A 21,485-nucleotide genomic window follows, 5' to 3' on the forward strand; every position below is an offset into this window, starting at 1 on the left:
CATTTTTGTTACCCCCTACCCCAAGAAACCTGATGCCCATGAGCAGTTAACTCACCCATTCTTCCCTCAACCTTGAAGTCCTAAGCTGCCACCAATCTACTCTCTCTGTATATACACTTACCTATTTGGGCATTTCATAGTAATGGGCTTTTGTGTCTGTCTTTTTTCACTTTATGTAATGTTTTCAGGACTCATCCATGTTGTAACATGTATCACTATTTCATTCATTTCTGTTGCCTAATGAGATATTATATGGATATACAGCATTTTGTTTATCCATTCACTAGTTGATGGATGTTTTGGTTGTGACCACCTTTTGGCTAATATGAATAACATTGCTATGAATGTTCATGTGTGAGTTTTTATGGGGACATATGCTTTCAGTTCTCTTAGGTATATACCTAGGAGTGGTATTACTGGATCAAAAGGTAACTGTGTTTAACATTTTTAGGGATTTCCAAATTGCTTTTCAAAGTCGATGCACTATTTTAAGCATTCCAGCATCAGTTTATGAAGGTTCCAACTTCTTCACATCCTTGCTAATACTTGTTATTGTCTGAGAACAGAATTGTTTTGAATGAAAATATAAAGTCATTAAAAAAGAAGAAATTCCAATTAGATAGTGTTATGCTCATTTAAGATAGTTCATATATGTCATGTGATATTAGAACCTAAAGCTGAATGCCACTTTGTAGCTCTGTGTACAAAACAACTCTGTTGGAGTCTAATTATCTTATCATTAACGTGCACCAGGTGGTTAGGAAATGCTGGTTTTCTTTTATGTCTAATTGAGAGGTAAAGGGTGGTAGAATGATTATATGTATAGTGCTGTTGAAAGTTAAACTCATTTCTGACATGCAATTAAATATAATTGGAATAGAACAAATTGAATAACAAAATTATATTTGCAAAATAGAGTATGAAAAGATATTGAATGTATGCTGTTCCCTAGGATATGTGAGTGGTGAATTGGCATTAGAGCTTGAACCCCATATTTTTATGGTTCCCACCTGCCCACACTTGCCTCCTCTACTTCCCTTCCTTGGTGCATCCAAGGAGTTCAGGAGACATTCCCTGCCAACACCCTGTGCCTGGGAAATCCCATGGGCAGAGGAGCCTGGCAGGCTATAGTCTGTGGGGTTGCAAAAGAGTTGCATAGGACTTAGCTACTAAACAACAACAACAAATTATGGGTTGGTATTTTTGTTATTGTTGTTGTGTACTTTTATTTCTTTAATTTGAAATTTTTATCAAAGTAATAATTGTATACAATTTATGCTTATACAATTTATAAGTCAAATAATATTTACAGTGCTTATCACAAAAACCAACACTGTCAACTCCATTTCTCTCTACTCCTTGCCTGCTCTTCTCACACCTCCCTACCTGTGATGGTCTCTTTCAACTTCATTACCAGTGTTTTTCTGGTGCTCAGGTTCAGGTTTTTTTACATAAGATTATTCTGATATTTCTGCTGCTGCTGCTAAGTCACTTCAGTTGTGTCTGACTCCGTGCGACCCCATAGACAGCAGCCCACCAGACTCCTTTGTCTCTGGGATTCTCCAGGCAAGAATACTGCAGTGGGTTGCCATTTCCTTCTCCTTCTAGGTATTTATAATTTTTGGTTTTTATTTACTGTGGATGATGAAGATATGGCCTCCAAATATCCTATCATCCCAGTATATCAAATGCTGTTAAAAATACTTAGGTTCAGAGGATTTGGTTGATTGTAACATACAATTTAGAGGGTAATATTTTAGAAAATAAAAAGTTGAGTTTTCATAATGCATTGCCAAGGAACTGTATTAAAAGCAAAATATTAGAGCCAGTAGGTGTTTATGTACATAATTTAACAGGATAACAATAATTTTGATCTAGCTACAGTATTGAAATAGCACATGAGAAAGTCTTCTTTTACTCTTATCTTTCAGTAGCAGCTGGATGAGTTTTGTTGTTTTTAAACCCTAGTCAATTAGTCTTAATCACCAAGTGTTTATAGGGGCAGAGGTGAAAGTTCAACCCTACTGAGAACAGCCAAAGTACTATAGATACACTGTTCCGAGACTCGTAGATTTGCATGAAAAATGTCACAAGGAAAAAATTGTAATTGCCTCAGCATGAGAGATAGAATATATTTTAAGATAATTGGAGATTGTCTTTTATGTGTTCTCTTTGGTTTAGTTTTGATTTCATGTACTTTGTTTCTGTCTCTTAATTTTTTTTTCTTAATATATTCCAAAGGATGTAAAACACTTCTGAGGATCTCATTACTACTTGTGAAATTGCCTCTTTCTGTATCATTGGATGTTATCTTTTTGGTCAGTCAGTCTCATAAGAGAAAAGTATCTTAGACCAGGCTCTTATATTTTAGCAATCTGATAACCCTCAAGTACATTTTATGTAAGTTCAGATATACTCTAGCAATTTCCCTCAGGTGAATATTGTAAATTTAGGGGGTTTTGGTGGGTTTTTTCATGTTAGTTCTACAGGAATCATCTTTTTGCTTTTATTCATGTTTCATTATTCCAATGTGTAGAAGTTACATTTTCATTTTTTAACTTCGCTTACATGCTGGTGATTAGCCATTGCCTTGACAAGTGTGAACAGAAGTGGTCTAATTGAAGATATTCCATGACTTGGTGAACACATTGGGTTACAAATTCAACTTTTCCTTCTCTTTGCAAAGGCACTGAGACGTGAGTTAAAGGAGAAAGAGTATTCTGTCCTGAATGCTATAGACCAAGCTCGAGTTTTCCTGGCTGATCAGCCAATTGAGGCCCCTGAAGAACCAAGAAGAAACCTACAATCAAAAACAGGTGAGACTGGTTTCTTTAGTATGTCATAAAAATAAATATGAGGAGAACAAAACACCAAAATCTACTAGAGAATTTTTTTGCAGCATTAAGGACTCGGTGGACAGGAGTTTGAGTGAACTCCGGGAGTTGGTGATGGACAGGGAGGCCTGGCGTGCTGTGATTCATGGGGTTGCAGAGTCAGACACGACTGAGCGACGGAACTGAACTGAGGACCTGATATTTTTAAATTCCTTACAGAATATCAGGGCCTAGTATTAAAATTTTTCTTCTAACTATTACTTTAGTCAAATTTGTCATTAATAAATATCTAGATTCTTAAATTAAAAAATGAAATGACTGTATAATCAGTGTCATTATTTTAAAAGGGAATTAACTGCAGACAAATTAATTTATTAAAAAGCATACTATAACTACAAATAATTTCTTTAAGAAATAAATAGTTACATTTCTTACATTTAAACTATATGATAAATAATTATATATAGAAGAATGATATTTAGGATATAAGTAAACATAAATTATTCAAATATCTATAAAGTAATGTTTTTTAACTTCTCTTTTTCAAGATTACAAATTTAAATAAGACACTAAAGTGCCTTTCTTTTATAAGCAGACCACAGAATTTATTTAATTTAGATGCTAACAGCTTATATTGTTTATGTACTTTGGCTTAAAACTGAAATGGTATCTACCTCACTAGCAACTAGTAATAAATTACATAGTAGATTTAAGAGATGAACTTGGGGGCCAACATATATCTTCATTTTGATTTTTCACTTTTGGCATAAAAGCATTCTGATGCATTTAAAAAATAAACATGCCATTCAGAATATTTTCTCATCATTCACTTTCCATAGTAAAAGCAGACCTGAACGATTTCTCATGCTGTGTCCAGAGGTGTAATTCATGAGCATTTGTTACTTGTAAGGGATGTAGTGTTGGAAAATGCTTTGACTGTAGTTGGAACCGGATCAGACATTTGGAAAGTAGCCATTTTCCTTCTCAGCCTTTGTCAGGGAAGCTCTACTTCAATGGGAATAAATTTCCCATCAGGATCATACCACTTTTCTTGACCCTTTGGGGGAATGTGTGTGTGTGTGTGTGTATACATACAGAGACACACACGGCACGCTTATCATCTCTTGCAGCTTTGCTTTACTACTCTTTCCTGCCGGTATCACTGTTTTTCCAGTCAGCCTACCTGGGGACCTAAATCATTGTTGAGTCTCCACCTCTCACAGTCTGCAAATTGTTCATGATGGTTATTTCTATCTTTGGAGGACTATGCCCTCTGGGTACTCTGTTACAGATGAAATTACATGTGTATCATATACATACATGGACATAATGTATGCACACACACCATGCACACACCTACGTAGTAGGTGGTTGAATGACTTGGATGCTGAGCATGCTTGGGTGTGGATTGGATACTGAGCATGCTTGGGTGTGGATTAAGGTGATTAGTTAGGATAGAACCATTAGAAGCAGCAGCCCAGCGTGAGGAGCAGAGCAGCTGTTTGTCAGGGAAAGTCAGCAGAGCTCAGGAAGAGGGGCAGGGGTTGATGGAGGGGGTGGTCAGGGACTGTGCCTTCATGGGAGGTACGAGCGAAGAGTTTGTGTGTGCTGGCTGGTGCAGATTACAGAGGCCCTGGGCGGTTGGACAGCACATTTCAACTTAAATACAGCAAGAAGGCGCTATTTCACTTGTTTTTTTAAGCTTGGAAGAAAAATAAGTTCACTTGTCTTACTTTATCCAATTTAAAGTCTGCCTTAAATCTGCCTGCCTCATCTCCTTGTTTCCCCAATACTTTTCAGAGAATAGAGGAAAAATTTTTATAATCAGTTACTTCATAGCAGTAGAAAAGTGTTTACATCACTTGAGTTTCACTTTGCTATCAATTTTCTTCCTCAATGGTTAGTCAATTTGAAGGGTAAAAACATACTGCTTTTTGAGCCCTTATATTGGGAATTTTTAAGGTCCATTTTCATATACTATATTGGGAGGCAAGAAAAAAAAGTCATGTCAGTGTAACTTTATGATATATATATATATTTTTTTACAATTAGTCATTCCCATGCTTTCTCCTTTCCTGATATTATTTTGTATAATGTTGGCTGATTTTACCTGTTGTTAAAAGTAAATGAAAGAAAATTACACATAATAGCTTTTATACTTTGTTGTTTACTGTGACTTATGAACCTCTGCTGTCAGAAACAGAGTGTTTGAACATTAGTTATCTTTTTTGATGCTACCCAAAGTACTCAGTGTTGAAGGAAATAGAGCAGAGGGAACCTGTATGATTTTTGGGGGGGTTCTATTTAATAAGCATTTATTGAGTATGCTATGTGTAATGTACCAAAGGACACACCAAGATGAATCCGTTTCTTTACTTTTGAACAACTATTTCAGAAAATACTTCTCTCCATGATTTTTCTCTCCTGAAACCTTTTCTCCTAGCTTCTTTTTTTCTATTATCAATTACTATCTCATAGTGGCATATGTGTATATGTGCATTTTATGATAGTTTATTGTTTCATTTTCTTACTGAGTAACACTGGATGAGTTGCTCTCAGGCAGCATTTAATAAATGCTGTTAAAAAAACAAGCAAACTAATTATTTCAACCAAATAATCAGTTGTTGACCAAGAATCTTATCAGGTATGCTCTGCTAAAAATTTTCTTTTTTCCCCCTAGCTTTATTGAGATATAATTTACATGACATTGTACAAGTTTAAGATGTACAACATAATGAGTTAATATTTGTATATATTGTTAAATGATCACCACGTAAGACTAGGAACATCTAACATCTCACATAGTTCCAACTTTTTCCCTTGTGATGAGAACTTTTAAGATCTAGTCTCCTAACAACTTTCAAGTATATATATTTTAAACACTAAAAATCACTACTAACATTAATTTCCCTATTTCAGGTCCTTACCATCTTTTCCTAGGACTGTTGCAATACTTTCTTAATTGGTATCTCTACATCAAGGTAGATGCTACCATGATGTATTTAAAACACAGAGCTAGCATTTGCTACCCTGGTTTAAAACCTCTAGTAGCCTCTGCAATAGGATCTGAACTCCTTTACCTATCATGCAAAGCTGCACAGTGATTTGGCCTCAGTTTCCCTGGTGGCTCAGACAGTAAAGAATCTGCCTGCAATGAAGGGAAACCAGATTTAATTCCTGGATTGGGAAGATCCCCTAGAGAAGGAAATGACAACCCACTCCAGTATTCTTGCCTGAAGAATTCCATGAACAGAAGACCCTGGCAGACTACAGTCCTTGGGGTTGCAAAGAATCAGACTCAACTGAGCAACTAACACTTTCACTTCATTTTTCTGTTTAGTAGCATCTCATTCCTCTCTCTGCTCCAAACTAATGTCATTTAACACCAACTTCTCATGATGGTCTGCAGGTAACGATTTTGTTGCCCATCCTATTTTTTTTCTGCCTATTGGCCTCTTCTGCCTCATCTCCAACTCCTTCTTCCTTTGCCTACCCAGCCCTTGCTCATTCTGTCCCACTCACTGAGGCTGTGTGTCAGCCTGAACCCATTCCTCTCCAGCTCTTCTCCTTGCTCCCTGGTACCTGGTTGCCTCTCTGACTATATACTAATATCTGTGTCTGAAGCTCAGCCCTGCCCTTGCTTAGTGACCTCTCCCATTTGTTGAGAATCTGAAAGAGTGTGAGAAATTATCTGAGCAGCCAAGACAGTATTATGTCAAAAATATAGTGAAGATCGTAGAAAAGCCACTCTCTCAGAGGTATTAACTCTTACTTTAGTCACTGTCGTAACTAGTTTCCCTTGTTTTCCAGTGAATTATGGGTATGTAGCAAGATGGATATGATACGGCAGGGGAAAGAGTGGCAGTGAGAAATGATGTCTGGCAGTCTGACAGCAATGAGGAGAAAGAAAATTATAAAAAGGATACATGAGAATTCTAAAATAAAACAAACTAGAGTAGTCTTTGGGGATTTTTACAATAAAAGAAAAGCTGAAGCAATGAGCTGTGGTTTGTTTATTTTTGAAGATAGAATATAAATCAGTTAAGAGAAGGCATAGGAGTTTATGTTATATTTTAGTAAATTTCCTTCCAAAATGGCAACCATACAAAAATAGGGCTAAATGAATGAAATATAGCCATCTGGACCACTCAGCTTCCCAGAATTACTCATTCTGCCTGTGTAAGGTTATTCAGTCAATATAATTTTTACTTGAACTAAAATTATCTGAATAATTTAGAAATTTAACAAAGTTCACAACTTTGTCAATAGTTTCCTTCTCTTGAGTGATAGGGAACTACTTAATTTAACTTGAATTGTATCATGTCAATGTATAATATTTCCTTTTAGTGAGGTTGAACTGAAAAGACCCTGATTCTGGGAAAGATTGAGGGCAGGAGGAGAAGGGGACAACAGAGGATGAGATAGTTGGATGGCATCAGTGACTCAATGGACATGAGTTTGGGTAAACTCCCTCCTCAGGGAGGCCTGGCATGCTGCAGTCCATGGGGTCGCAAAGAGTCAGATATGACTGACTAAATTGTTTTTTATTTGGTTTTAACCACCTGGTTTATATCTGTTAAAAAGTAGAACAATGAAACAGCAAACATTTCATCATCATTCATACTGGTCTTACTATGTGTACTCTTCAAACCACTTTTGTATTTGGCCTAATGAATTGAGCAGATTGTATAGCATGCCTTTTTAAAAAAAAATTAAGTTAAAACACAAAGCCAAGAAAATACTGTGGCGCTGACCAAGGTCATCAGCTAATATGGAGTAGATCAAAGAACAGAACCAACCTTGTGTGTTGGTAACCTTCCTTAACCTTGGGTTTGGGGGCTTGTGTTCAACTCATCCCTTCATTCTCCTCTCCTTTCTCTTTCCCTCTGCTCACTGGCCACTGACCTCTTAGGTCTTTCCTGACTCTTACTGTCTAGAGCCTCTTGCTTCTGCTAAGTTGCTGCTGCTATCGCTTCAGTCGTGTCCAACTCTGCGACCCCATAGACGGAAGCCCACCAGGCTCCCCCGTCCCTGAGATTCTCCAGGCAAGAACACTGGAGTGGGTTGCCATTTCCTTCTCCAATGCATGAAAGTGAATCGTGAAAGGGAAGTCGCTCAGTTGTGTCCAACTCTTAGCGACCCCATGGACTACAGCCTACCAGGCTCCTCCATCCATGGGATTTTCTAGGCAAGAGTACTGGAGTAGGGTGCCATTGCCTTTTCCGCTAGAGACTCTTAAGCCTGCGCAAATGTTTCTTGGCTTCTTGCTTGTTCACCCAACCTCCTTTGTGGTTGTCAGTCCCAGATGTGAACTCCTTTGAAAACCACACAGCTGCATAGTGAAAGGAGACGGGCAGGACAGCTGTGGGGCTTTAGCCTACCCCTGCCCCTACACCTCTTGAGGTAGTCAGGGAATATACATACCTTCTCACCTATCTGTTATGTAGAGTTCAGGTTAAAAGTAAAAATTGCACATGGAATTAGAGTCATGTCTGCATCCCCCTCTCTACCCACACACAGATGCAGGCAGGTGCGCACACACACCCACACACACATACATATTTTATGAATTGAAGCTATGGTAGCAATTATTAAACAAAACAGTTAACACTTTAACAGTATAGTTCACCTCTAAAAGTGTTCAGAAAATTATACAAATGATTGTCAATGTGGGTGTGGAAAAGCTGTTTTCCTCTACTCAGGTTCTGATTTTAAGACAAAAAAAAGATTGCATTATTTTGCTCATAAATTTCCCTTTGAGTCTTCTTTAAAATTTATTCCCGTCAAGACATTACTATTACTACAACTGTTATTTTACTGAAGGCTGTTTGAACATTGTTTCTTTTTCAGCCTGGTGTTTCATTTAAATGATAGAAGAAAAAATAAAACATTATATAGTATATAGTATATATAGTGCAGTCCATGGGGTCGCTAAGAGTCAGACATGACTGAGCGACTTCACTTTCACTTTTCACTTTTATGTATTGAAGAAGGAAATGGCAACCCACTCCAGTGTTTTTGCCTGGAGAATCCCAGGGACAGGGGAGTCTGGTAGGCTGCCATCTATGGGGTCGCGCAGAGTTGGACACGACTGAAGTGACTTAGCAGTAGCAGGAGTATACAGTCCATGGAATTCTCCAGGCCAGAATACTGGAGTGGGAAGCCGTTCCCTTCTCCAGGGTATCTTCCCAATGCAGGGATCGAACCCAGGTCTCCCACATTGCAGGTGGACTCTTTACCATCTGAGCCACCAGGAATTCATGGCTCATAAAAAACTTTTCAGATGAAAAGTATGTATGGATTAGTGTTTTTCCTCTTTGACCTTTAATAACTGTGTGTATATTTAGTAATGTTTAATATTTTAACTCAGAATATGCTATTTTCTTTTAATTATTAAATGCTTCATATTATTTTAGAAAGCCAATTAGTATTTTTCACCTCTGTGAAATCTCATATATTTTGTGATATAACAAAGAAATAATAAATGACATTTTTCAGTCCACTATGTCAGTCCATTTTGTGCCAGTATTAGCAAACTTGTACACATAAAATTTCATGACCGTTAAATGAGTGAAAAGGTGAAATTATCATAGACTTTAGAAGTAACTCTTATATTGATTCTCAGTATAACATAAGATCACATAAAAATGGTGGCAGTAATTATTTCCTTGCGTCTCATAAAATGAGACCAAATTATACATAACCTAAGTAATGAGGCAGTAAAACTCATGGGTGTTTTTCCCCAGGGAATTTTTTGTTTTCCTAATAACAAGTTTATTAGTTAGAACCTCACTCATTGTAAGTGACAGACACCCAGCTTCCATAAGCATAGACACAGGGGGTAATTTATCAATATTAAACCCCATAACAAAATTACGTTGAACACAAGGACACAGCTGATCACAGGAACCAAGCACACAGCTGGCCCTTTCTACCTCTCTCCACAGGTTTTCATTTTCTTTGCTTTCCTATGACCTTGTACCTCACAATCACATATCAGGGAGGGAAAGCCCTTCTTTAGATCTAGCACGTTTCAAGAGAGAGCAGCAACTGACTTAGCTTGAGAAACATGGAGCTTGGGTCTTGTGGGATTGGCAGACCCCGCCCCCCACCCTCCGCTTTATAAGCATCATGTCAGATGGAAGAGGAATCAATGCCCAGAAAGGAAGGAAGAAGAGAAAAATGTTAGTCCACATGAGTGTTCACCACAAACCAACATTTATCCTTGAATAAGTTATAAACGTGCCAGGGACTGTTTCCTGAAATTCTCATCGCAACTCTTTGAGGTCTAAATACTTTACCACCCATTTGACAGATGAGGAAACTGAGACTTTGTGATATTTGGATGCATACTGTCACATCCGAAATGCCAACTCAGGCTTGTCACATCCCTTGTTGGCTTTAACCATCATAGCAAACTATCTTAGCTATATTTGTCTACTTATAAAAAATTAGTACAACAGTTAATATGTGCCGGGGACCAGCCCCGGCTGATCCAGGGTATTCGAAGGAGAGACGGCTAGGCGAGGGTCAGGGAATAACTGCTTAATTACACTTTAATTAAGGATACAAAGAGTAATAGAATAAGGATAGCTCAGTGAGGAAATTCAGTGGAGAAAAGCGGCTGAAATAAGGATAGCTCAGTAGGAAAATTCAGTGGAGAAAAGAAGCTGAGTGGCTTGGTTTACGCGGAAAATCAATATAACCCGTGACACCAGGTTAGCTCTGACCACGGAGGCCGCAGGCGCCCTCTCGAATAGCGGAAGGTGCCCCGCCTTAGACACCTTCTCGAGTGGGTCTTAGAAGCCCAGGCAAATAAATGGTCGCAGAGGACATCCGCGCTCCAGATGGACGCTCAGCTGGAATTTGGGAGAGATAGTGACATGGGGAGACCAAGTTTCAGTGAACAAGGCCCGCACTTTATTTTCCAAAGTAGTTTTTATACCTTAAGGTATGCATAGAGGATAATGGGGGAAGGGGTAGAGTCATGCAGCAAGCCAGGCTTTCTTCCTGCAAACTTATCATATGCAAAAGTTCAGGTGATTGACATCATCTTCTGGCCCGGAGGCCTGTTAACATTTTAAGAAACTTATCTTTCTCTAAAGGTGATTATTCCAAAGTCAGGCGCCAGCCTTCCAAAAAGCATTGGACAAAGCGGCATTTTACATTTCTATACACCCATTATATCAATCAATACACTGCCAAGGACACAGTAGGTAAGGAGTATGGAGACTTAGCAGCAAACATTGGCCCAACAAGTGAAAAACCCTTCACCAAAACAATTTCTAATCAATCTTTTAACTACTCAAAGGAATCTGTGTTTAGGCAGTTTAGAACATCTCCTGCCTCTCACAGTTGGGAGGCTCTGAACAATCACATGTGGCCGGAAAAACCCATTCAGGCAGGCTAGAGGATTTCCAAAGGAGTTTGTAGGTTGAAACACTGTCACATCCAAGAATTATTAACTGGAGCTGTGAGCTAACTCTTTTTTCAGAGAGAGGTAGTGGGGGACAGCCCCCCGTAAAGTCAGAGGTGTAGGTGAAAGCACAAAGCAGAAAGTAGGCAGACTCTGGTTTTGGGGGTAGATGCTCGAGAATTTCCAGGGGGACTCCTGAGGCTCGATCCCGCCTTTGCGTATGCCGAGCCTCCTTCCTCATGACCTTTGTCATGGGCGGAGTTCCTCGCGCTGGCTCCAGGCAGTGATAGAATTCCAGTTGAGCTATTACAGATCCTCACTCAATATGCAATATGCACTCAATATGCAATATGCCGGCTCCCGGCATCTCCCCCTTTTTTATTTCTTAAAACAGCCAGATGCAGCTCAGTCGCGAGCTTCTGAATGTTCTGCCGAAGAATCCTGACCATACAAGGAAGAATGATTATAAGATTAGACAGAATGTTTTTTCTAGAAATAAAAGTTAGAGAAGGTGTGAAAAAAGTCATTAGCTGTGGTAAAATCCAGTCAAGAGTGTTTCAGGGTCTGTATTTGATTATGAAGTTTCCCTAAGTCCAGGCCAATGTCAGAGCTGTTCCAAACACCTGAGATATGATTTTTGATTTTTTTTCCATTCATAATCTGTCTCATTTACCTTTAAAGATGTCACGCATATCCACCGGTAATCAGCGTGGCAAGACAAAGCCATTTTCACTTTTAAAGCCTGTAAATCAGTCCCAATATGCATTATTGCCTCTTCTAAGGCGTCTACTCTCATCTCTAATTTCCTATCTATAGCTTCCTGTGTTGTTAGAGTTAGTGAAACATTTTTAGACATGGTATCAACATATTGGGCAGTATGCACTTGTTGAGTCAATGATATTGCTGCCACAGTAACAGAAGTAATTGCGGTTATTAAAGTTGATATTCCTAAAATAAGTAAGCCCACAAATCGTCGCAATCGCATTAAATCCTGAAGTTGTTGTAATACAGCAAGACTATAGTTATATCAATAAGTGGTTACATTATAAGATAAGGTGGACGTTGTAACACTACAAAGGAGCAAACATTATATTGAGGGTTTAAACAAGATGAGAGCATACATTGTTCACAGGTCACTACATTGGGTCCACCAGTTTAAAGTCACATGTACATTAAGTTTTCCAGAATCGTTGGTAAAGAGAAAAACATAAGGAGAGGGTAGACAAGCCAAATCAGAATAAGTAGAATTATTTTCTGGTTGGAGTTCGCGCTGCAGCAGCCCCGTCGGTCCCGCCGGGATCTCGATGTTTATCTTGCCTCCCCTTCTGGCGGGCTCCTCTTTTGTGATCGAAGCAATGGGTGAACTGGATGTCTGGGGGTCTGCAACATGGTGAATCAGCCTGTCTAAATTGGAGAATCTGCATCCTGTGGAAAAATATAAGCACATCCTCGACCGATAGTTAATAATGGGTCAGGACCCTTCCATTGTCCTGAGAGGGCCTTCCATTTGACTAATGGTTTTGCATTTAATTGCTCCAGGCACCAATGACGAAGCATTGCAATAGTTCTGGCTGAAATCAGTATTTAAAATATTTATTACGAAAAGAGCATGTTGCAAGATTTGATGGGGAGAACTATACTTAAACTCCCCTTCTTTTAGTTTTTGAATTTGGATTTTTAATGTTTGATGCGCTCTTTCAACAATGGCTTGTCCCTGTGGGTAATAAGGGATGCCTGTATTATGTTTAATTTGAAACTTTATACAAAATTTCTGAAAAGTCTTAGAAGTGTAAGCAGGAGCATTGTCAGTTTTCAAAACTTTTGGCAGGCCCAAATATGAAAAACAAGTAAAGAGATGTTGTATTACATCTTTACCTGTCTCTCCGGTACGAGCAGTTGTAATAATAATGTGAGAAAAGGTATCTACAGTTACATGAACAAAGGACAGTTTTCCAAATGAAGAAACATGAGTTACATCTGTCTGCCAGAGTACGTTAGGTTTGAGACCATGAGGATTAACTCCCATAGGTAGATTATTATAAACAGTGGGGCAGTGTAAGCAAGAACGCACAATCTCTCGAGCAGTCTCTCTGGGAATTTGGAATTGATATCTTAAAGCAGTAGCGTATTGATGATGAAGTGAGTGAGAGGCTCTGGCCTCCTCAATCACAGTAGCCACTGTATTTCTGGTTAACAAGTCAGCCAAATCATTAAAGGCATTTAAAGGGCCAGGCAATCCGGAATGAGCCCGAATGTGTCCAATGAAAAATATTTTTTTTTCCAAATTTGTTGCTGTAACTTAGTTAACAAATGAAATATGGTAGTTTTATTTTCAGGCAAAACCGCAGTTTCAATGTGTGGAATCAGCCTGACCACATACTGAGAATCAGAGTAAAGATTAAATTCCTCATCTGTAAACATAGCAAAAGCCTCTATGACTGCTGTTAGTTCAGCTCTTTGAGCTGAAGTTTCCTGTGTTTCTAAAACCTTTTGGTGATTTTTAGTAACTATGGAGGCTTTACCATTTGCTGACCTGTCAGTAAAGGCTATCTGAGCATTTGGAATAGGAGACTGTTTACATCTGACAGGAAAAATAACTGGATGTCTGGATATAAAATTCAGCAAAACATGTGAAGGAAAATGATGCAAAAATTTTGACCAAAATAGTTTCTTATAGTAATCTGCCAATTTTCAAACATTAGAAGCACATCAAGTTGTTTTTTATTATATGGAATTACAATTTCTGATGGCTCTTTACCAAATAATTCAATGTTCCGCTTTTTTCTTTTAATATCAAAGTAGCTATCAATCCTGGATAAGAAGCCGCTACTTTTTTAGTTTGAGCGGGAAGATGGACCCACTCTAGGGGGCCGTTTTGCCAGAAAACCAATTTTTTGTCTGGCTTCCCCAATTACACCTATGGGGGTTTTATGGCAAAGGAATTGTCAAGCAGTTGTCAATTTAATTTTTTAATTTTTAAAATTTACATTTTAACAACATGAATTTAAAGATATGTTAATTTAGGTCTAATGTCTAGTTTAAGTCTCTGTATAAATTTAAATAATAAATGTATAACCTCTTTATCTCATTTTAGTATACAGATATACCTAAATGTAAAATGTATTTATATATGTATTTATATATGGCAACAAGTATAAACTTATTGACATATATATAAATCAATATATTTGAATTAATCGTTATAATCAATATATTAATTAATATATATACTACAGCAATACAACACGTACACAGTTAATACCAACCAACACAAACCAATGCACTGCAATAATACATGTCACACATATATAATAATACAGTATATAGAACATATATCACAGTACATCAATCTATACCAATTAATATCAGCCACTCACACATTATATTACTGCAATATATATTTAATTATACAGTATATATATAATATGCATATATAGCATACATATTTATATACAAATTAATCAAGTATAGATCTATAAATAGAATTAGGTATACCTTTATTTTATTTATACCCATACCTAACTAGGCAAACTGTAATTATGTAAATATATTTATATTATGTATTTACAACAACATATAAAGTATTGTTAATTGTACCGCCTGTTGATGACTAAGAAATTGAGAAAACCCTTCTCTGAGTATCTCTTATTTGAGACAGCACGTCCCTCCCCCATAGGGTAAAGGGGAGCATAGGAACTACATAGGGTTGGAAAGTTCCACAGGTATCCTCAAACTTCCAATCTAACATTTTTGAACTTCTAACTACTGTGGGGGCTTGAGGGCAAATGAAACAAAATTTGACTCCTGAAATCTATCAGGGCAACTTGCCAATCATCACTATTTTGTAAAAGACTTGCAGTTGATCCTTATTGAATGGAATTACTATATTTGCTACTTCTTTTCTAAAAAGTTCTACACTTCTTTTTTCCTCATTTTATAATTAATTGTGTCACCAAGCTGGGAAAAGATAAAACTATTTTTCTTGGGGTCACTGGTCACAAGCACTCTGTAGGTGTATGTTCTGTGGCAAGAATAATTTAATCTCATCTTTTGGTAATATTAATCTTAATTAACTGATCATTTAAAGTCTCATCTACTTTAACAAGAGCTGACTGTCTCATTTAGTCAACTTTCTCTTAGAACTGGAATTAGGATTGCTTTTTAAGTAATCAAAGGCTTTAAATCTGCAGTAGTCAGTTTTAAATGTGGGCGTATCTAATTACTGTCTCTTAATAATTTTTGGAAATCATTTAAAGTTAGTAAACAATCTCTCCGCTTCAAAGGGGCAGTTTTTAAAACTTTTGGCAGACCTAAATATGAGAAGCAAGTAAAGAGGTGTTGCACAACATCTTTATAAGCTTTTCCAGTTATTGTTTTGTAACTTAAATCTGGTGTATAGCTTTTTAGATGACAAGCAACCATCTAATCTTTGTTTGAATACTTTCAGAAACAGGGAACTCACTACTCTTCAAGGTTTTAAACGCTCCCTCACCTTTTTTTCTACAGCATTCCCACCCTGTATACCACTCTTTCTAATCTCACCAACTCATTTTCAGTAGTATATGTTGGCCAGGAGCTGGGCCAGTCTTTCCCAGCAATGTTAAGAGACGTGTGTTCTTGTGTCTAATAGCCCTGACATTTTATTTTCTTGAATTAAAAGATCTTTTAAAGGCCTTGGAGCTGTAACTTCTTGCACCCAAAAGGCTAGATCACTAGATCTAAATGCTCTGTGGCTCTTAGCTTGAGAAGTCAAGTTTTTTTCTGTCTGATAAGGTAAAAGCAAAAACTGTGTTATTCTTTGACCTTTATTAATTTGCAGTTTTAGTAGGCTGCGAGATCAAAACTTTAATTTCTCCAATATAATCAGAATCTACCACACCATACACCACCAAAATTTCTTGAAAAGAAAGCGAGCTACACCCTAGCACAAGTCCTACAATGCCCTCAGGCAGGGGCCAGCCACTCCCATTGGAATCGGAGCATGTCAGGGGTTAATATTGTTGCTAAATCCCCTTACCGTTTTTCTCTTAGCCTGGGTGAGACCCCCCCTGAGGGGGTTTTCTCCAAGGAGCACGCTCTGCATATTGTGCAGGCAGTCTGTTTTAAAAGCTCCACTGTTTAAAAAACTTTTTTTTTTTTTTTTTCTCAGGCTTAGGTAACACTTTGAGAGGCTTTGGGGGCAAAGTGGGGAACTCTTGAGCCCTGAAAGGCGCAAACGGAGGCGGCGGCGATGGCCTTAAATCAGAAAGTGGTGGATAAGTTTTTTGTTTTTTAAAGGTTTGCGCAGAGCGGGAGGGAGCTCGCCAGGGCACCTGGTCACAGCGTCTCTTACTGTCTTTCTCTCTCTCTTCCTGCCTTTCTCACTTTTTTTTCACCCTTCTTTTTTCGCTACCCTTCTTTCCTTCGTTTCTTTCTCTTTATCCTCTTCTCTTCCTTAATTTTTTTTTTCTTTTTATCTTTTTCTGTTATCTCTTTTTTTTTAACTTCTTTTCTCTATCTTGATGCGTTCCCTGATTCCTTCCTTCTCCGTTCCTCTCTTTTTCAGTCTTTAGCTCTTTCTCTATCTTTACATCTTTCTCTACTTTTTTTCCTTTTTTACTTTTTTGTTTTGTTTTGTTTTTATTTTTGCTTGGGTGAGGCCCCCCCCCCCAGGGGTTTTTCTGCAATGAGCAGGCTCTGTATATTGTGTATTCTTTAAAAGTTCCTTTGTTTAAAAGAATTTTTTTTTTTTTTTTAAATCTTTTTTAGCCTTAGGCAATGCTCTGGGAGGCTTGGATGTAAACTGGGGAATTCCTAGGCCCTGGGAGGTGCAAGCGGAGGTGGGGTAGCTGCCTTAAATCAGAAATTGTTGGATAAATTTTTAAAGGTTTGTGTAGAGGGGGAGGGGGCTCGCCAGGGCGCCCGGCCGCAGCGTCCTGTAAGCCCTCTCCTTTGTCGGGAGGTAGAGCACAGTCTCCCTCCTTTTTTTTTTTTGTCAATGGCAGAAAATATGATCTGCGCAGAAGGTGGAGACCCACTACCATCCACCGCTATAGCTTCTCCCATAGGCTATCCCACAGCCTCATGAGGAGGGTCCAGAACATTTTTAATCATATTTATAGGATAAGTTTTTAGTTGTTTTTTACCTTCACCCAAGTATCTAAATTAACAGTAGCCTCTTTATCAGTTTGAAGATTATTTGTATAAAGAGTTGCCATTCTTAGTTTCAGTGTTACCCATGTCAGAAAATTAAGTATAATAGAAGATAAAGCTTTTAGCTTTTAAAAGATCAGGCTTTTCTTTGGCCTTTTAACTTCAGAAACCGTTTTCTCTAAGTCTTCAACACTTTCAACACTTCCCACTCCTCAGCCCTGTCTATCCTACAGGGGGGTCCGCGGCACCCTTGAGTGGGGTCCTAGCCGTCCCGAACATTGGAAGGACAATAGGGGCTGATGACCCAGATTGTCCCGGGGGGGAAACAGAAGGCTGATGACCCAAACTGTTTCGAGGGGGGAGCAGTAGAGCTGATGACCCAAACTGCTCCGTGGGGGAACAAGAGAGTTGATGACCCAGTTGTTCCGAGAACGGGGGAGCAAAAAGGGCTGATGACCCTAATTGCAGGGAGCTTACCTTCGAAGTCCCTGTCTCGGGCGCCACCTGCCGGGGACCAGCCCCGGCTGATCCAGGGTATTCGAAGGAGAGACGGCTAGGCGAGGGTCAGGGAATAACTGCTTAATTACACTTTAATTAAGGATACAAAGAGTAATAGAATAAGGATAGCTCAGTGAGGAAATTCAGTGGAGAAAAGCGGCTGAAATAAGGATAGCTCAGTAGGAAAATTCAGTGGAGAAAAGAAGCTGAGTGGCTTGGTTTACGCGGAAAATCAATATAACCCGTGACACCAGGTTAGCTCTGACCACGGAGGCCGCAGGCGCCCTCTCGAATAGCGGAAGGTGCCCCGCCTTAGACACCTTCTCGAGTGGGTCTTAGAAGCCCAGGCAAATAAATGGTCGCAGAGGACATCCGCGCTCCAGATGGACGCTCAGCTGGAATTTGGGAGAGATAGTGACATGGGGAGACCAAGTTTCAGTGAACAAGGCCCACACTTTATTTTCCAAAGTAGTTTTTATACCTTAAGGTATGCATAGAGGATAATGGGGGAAGGGGTAGAGTCATGCAGCAAGCCAGGCTTTCTTCCTGCAAACTTATCATATGCAAAAGTTCAGGTGATTGACATCATCTTCTGGCCCGGAGGCCTGTTAACATTTTAAGAAACTTATCTTTCTCTAAAGGTGATTATTCCAAAGTCAGGCGCCAGCCTTCCAAAAAGCATTGGACAAAGCGGCATTTTACATTTCTATACACCCATTATATCAATCAATACACTGCCAAGGACACAGTAGGTAAGGAGTATGGAGACTTAGCAGCAAACATTGGCCCAACAAGTGAAAAACCCTTCACCAAAACAATTTCTAATCAATCTTTTAACTACTCAAAGGAATCTGTGTTTAGGCAGTTTAGAACATCTCCTGCCTCTCACAGTTGGGAGGCTCTGAACAATCACATGTGGCCGGAAAAACCCATTCAGGCAGGCTAGAGGATTTCCAAAGGAGTTTGTAGGTTGAAACACTGTCACATCCAAGAATTATTAACTGGAGCTGTGAGCTAACTCTTTTTTCAGAGAGAGGTAGTGGGGGACAGCCCCCCGTAAAGTCAGAGGTGTAGGTGAAAGCACAAAGCAGAAAGTAGGCAGACTCTGGTTTTGGGGGTAGATGCTCGAGAATTTCCAGGGGGACTCCTGAGGCTCGATCCCGCCTTTGCGTATGCCGAGCCTCCTTCCTCATGACCTTTGTCATGGGCGGAGTTCCTCGCGCTGGCTCCAGGCAGTGATAGAATTCCAGTTGAGCTATTACAGATCCTCACTCAATATGCAATATGCACTCAATATGCAATATGCCGGCTCCCGGCAAATATGCTTTTACCTTCATTCTTACTTTTCCTTTACTGAACTATTAGGCTGCTTATTAAAATGATGTACCAGTTCACTGATTTCCTAGCACCAAGGGAGAGGGTGTTTAGGCAATATTAAACTTTGTCTTTTTAATTTTCATATAAAAACTTGAAGGATAAATAATTGCTTTCAGGTCTATAGACCAAGGCAATAATTTAATAAGCTTCTTAAGTCCAAATTAGATTATTAAAGTTGTCATGCATGAAAAAGCACAGAAACATATAATGTTACTTCCATTTTCAGTGTTAACTACAGAGCAGCAACGTGATCCTTCCCATTTTAAGGTTCCATAATGTATGGATGGTTGTACCGAATCCACTCTTCAACTTGCCTAAAGTATAACAAACTAGTTGAGTAGCCCTATTGACTGGATAAAAATTTCAAAAACTTTTTTGCATGCTAATGAATACCATCATCAGATCAGATCAGATCAGTCGCTCAGTCGTGTCCGACTCTTTGTGACCCCATGAATTGCAGCACGCCAGGCCTCCCTGTCCATCACCAACTCCCGGAGTTCACTGAGACTCACGTCCATCGAGTCAGTGATGCCATCCAACCATCTCATCCTCTGTCGTCCCCTTCTCCTCCTGCCCCCAATCCCTCCCAGCATCAGAGTCTTTTCCAATGAGTCAACTCTTCGCATGAGGTGGCCAAAGTACTGGAATTTCAGCTTCAGCATCATTCCTTCCAAAGAAATCCCAGGGCTGATCTCCTTCAGAATGGACTGGTTGGATCTCCTTGCAGTCCAAGGGACTCTCAAGAGTCTTCTCCAACACCACAGTTCAAAAGCATCAATTCTTTGGCACTCTGCCTTCTTCACAGTCCAACTCTCACATCCATACATGACCACAGGAAAAACCATAGCCTTGACTAGATGAACCTTTGTTGAAATTCAATTTAAATCTATCAAATTCTTGATGAAGATTTATATGAGAACAAAGGTTAGTTTGATGGACATAGCATTTTAAATTAATTGTTTACCATCTGTTATGGTCTTTCATCACCATTATGGCTATACATAAATCACATGTGCCTCATAAAAAAAGATGGCAATAATTTACGTGTATGTATTTTATTGAAATTAACATCTGGGGTGTCACCCTCTGATTTAAACATAAAGACTAGGAGGAGACAATGCTTTCAGTGCGGTGTGTTTTTTTCTTCCTGATGTTGTTGCTGCTCATCTTGAAAGCTGGTGTCCTCAAGAGTGAATTGGAGGCTTTACTATCTTTTAAAAAATGTAATCCTAGCCAAGGAGTAAATTCTCCACTTTAAACTTCTCATTTTGACAGTACGTAAACTTAGGACATGCTTAACTTCTTTAGTGAGAAGCGCTAAGCTTGAATAGAAAGCCTGGGACTTCTTTGTAAGTTGATGGGTCATTAGCTGCTATGTTCCTCAGGGAAGCAGCCTGGGGAGAGATGGGAAGCAGTGTGGCAACAAATGAAAGACTTCTAATGGAAGATTCCTGTCCTCTGATCTTAAAAGTGGATTTTTTCCAAAACAAAGAAATATCGTACATACATCTTTTTATTTCCTTGACCAGTACTTATTGAAAGCCCACCTTGTGCCAGGTCATGTTCTAGATGCTGGGGAGATAGCAGAGAGAACAAAACACATCTTTGCCTTCCTGGAACTTACAGTCCCAGCTTCTCTTCTCCACCTCTCAGGACCACTCCCCTGTTTCCAGTGACCTGTTTATAGCTGTCTAGCACTCAAAACTGACTTGAATAAATTATAAAATTGCCATTGGTATGAGGAAATTCAGGGAATATTCCATTACAGAACATTGAAAGCTGGGTCTCAAATGTCTTAGCTAGATCTGTTCCAGGGCCATTCTGCTATTTCTACCTTTTTCCTTGGCGGTTAACCTTCTTAATGGTCTCTTCATTTTTCGTCCTTAGCCCTATGCTAGGTTTATTTGCTTTGGCCCACTTTGAGAGAAGGGTGGCACATTAAAGTATTCAGACTCTAGCTCTACCTTCATTGATTTCTGCTCTGAAGTGCTGTTTATCCCTCTCCACCCTGTGGTCTCTGTTCCTATTCTCTCCATCCACCCCACCTCCACCCCTGACTCTCATTCATACCTTGTATTTTGGTATTTGTGAAAGATTTTCCCTAAATCTCTTTACTGTAGAGTTCTTGACCTAAATGTTTCTGTTCACTGTCTTCTTTCTCTTAAGGATTTGACAAATTCCTTGGCAGCATGATGGATCCTTATCATGTTTATCATAAACCTACTGAA

General features: G+C 39.0%; 1 protein-coding gene across 10 annotated transcripts in view; it reads left to right on the plus strand.

The window, feature by feature from the left end:
• UTRN (utrophin) overlaps nucleotides 1-21,485 on the plus strand; it is a 565,993-nt gene that overhangs the window by 424,516 nt on the left and 119,992 nt on the right. For all 10 annotated transcript variants that reach the window (XM_055535865.1, XM_055535867.1, XM_055535866.1 and 7 more), the window contains one exon: nucleotides 2,687-2,816. In XM_055535865.1, the coding sequence (XP_055391840.1) occupies nucleotides 2,687-2,816 (130 nt within the window). The remainder of the gene's footprint in view (nucleotides 1-2,686; nucleotides 2,817-21,485) is intronic.

The sequence above is a fragment of the Bubalus kerabau genome, chromosome 9 (assembly GCF_029407905.1).
Source record: "Bubalus kerabau isolate K-KA32 ecotype Philippines breed swamp buffalo chromosome 9, PCC_UOA_SB_1v2, whole genome shotgun sequence".
Classification (NCBI taxonomy): Eukaryota; Metazoa; Chordata; class Mammalia; order Artiodactyla; family Bovidae; genus Bubalus; species Bubalus kerabau.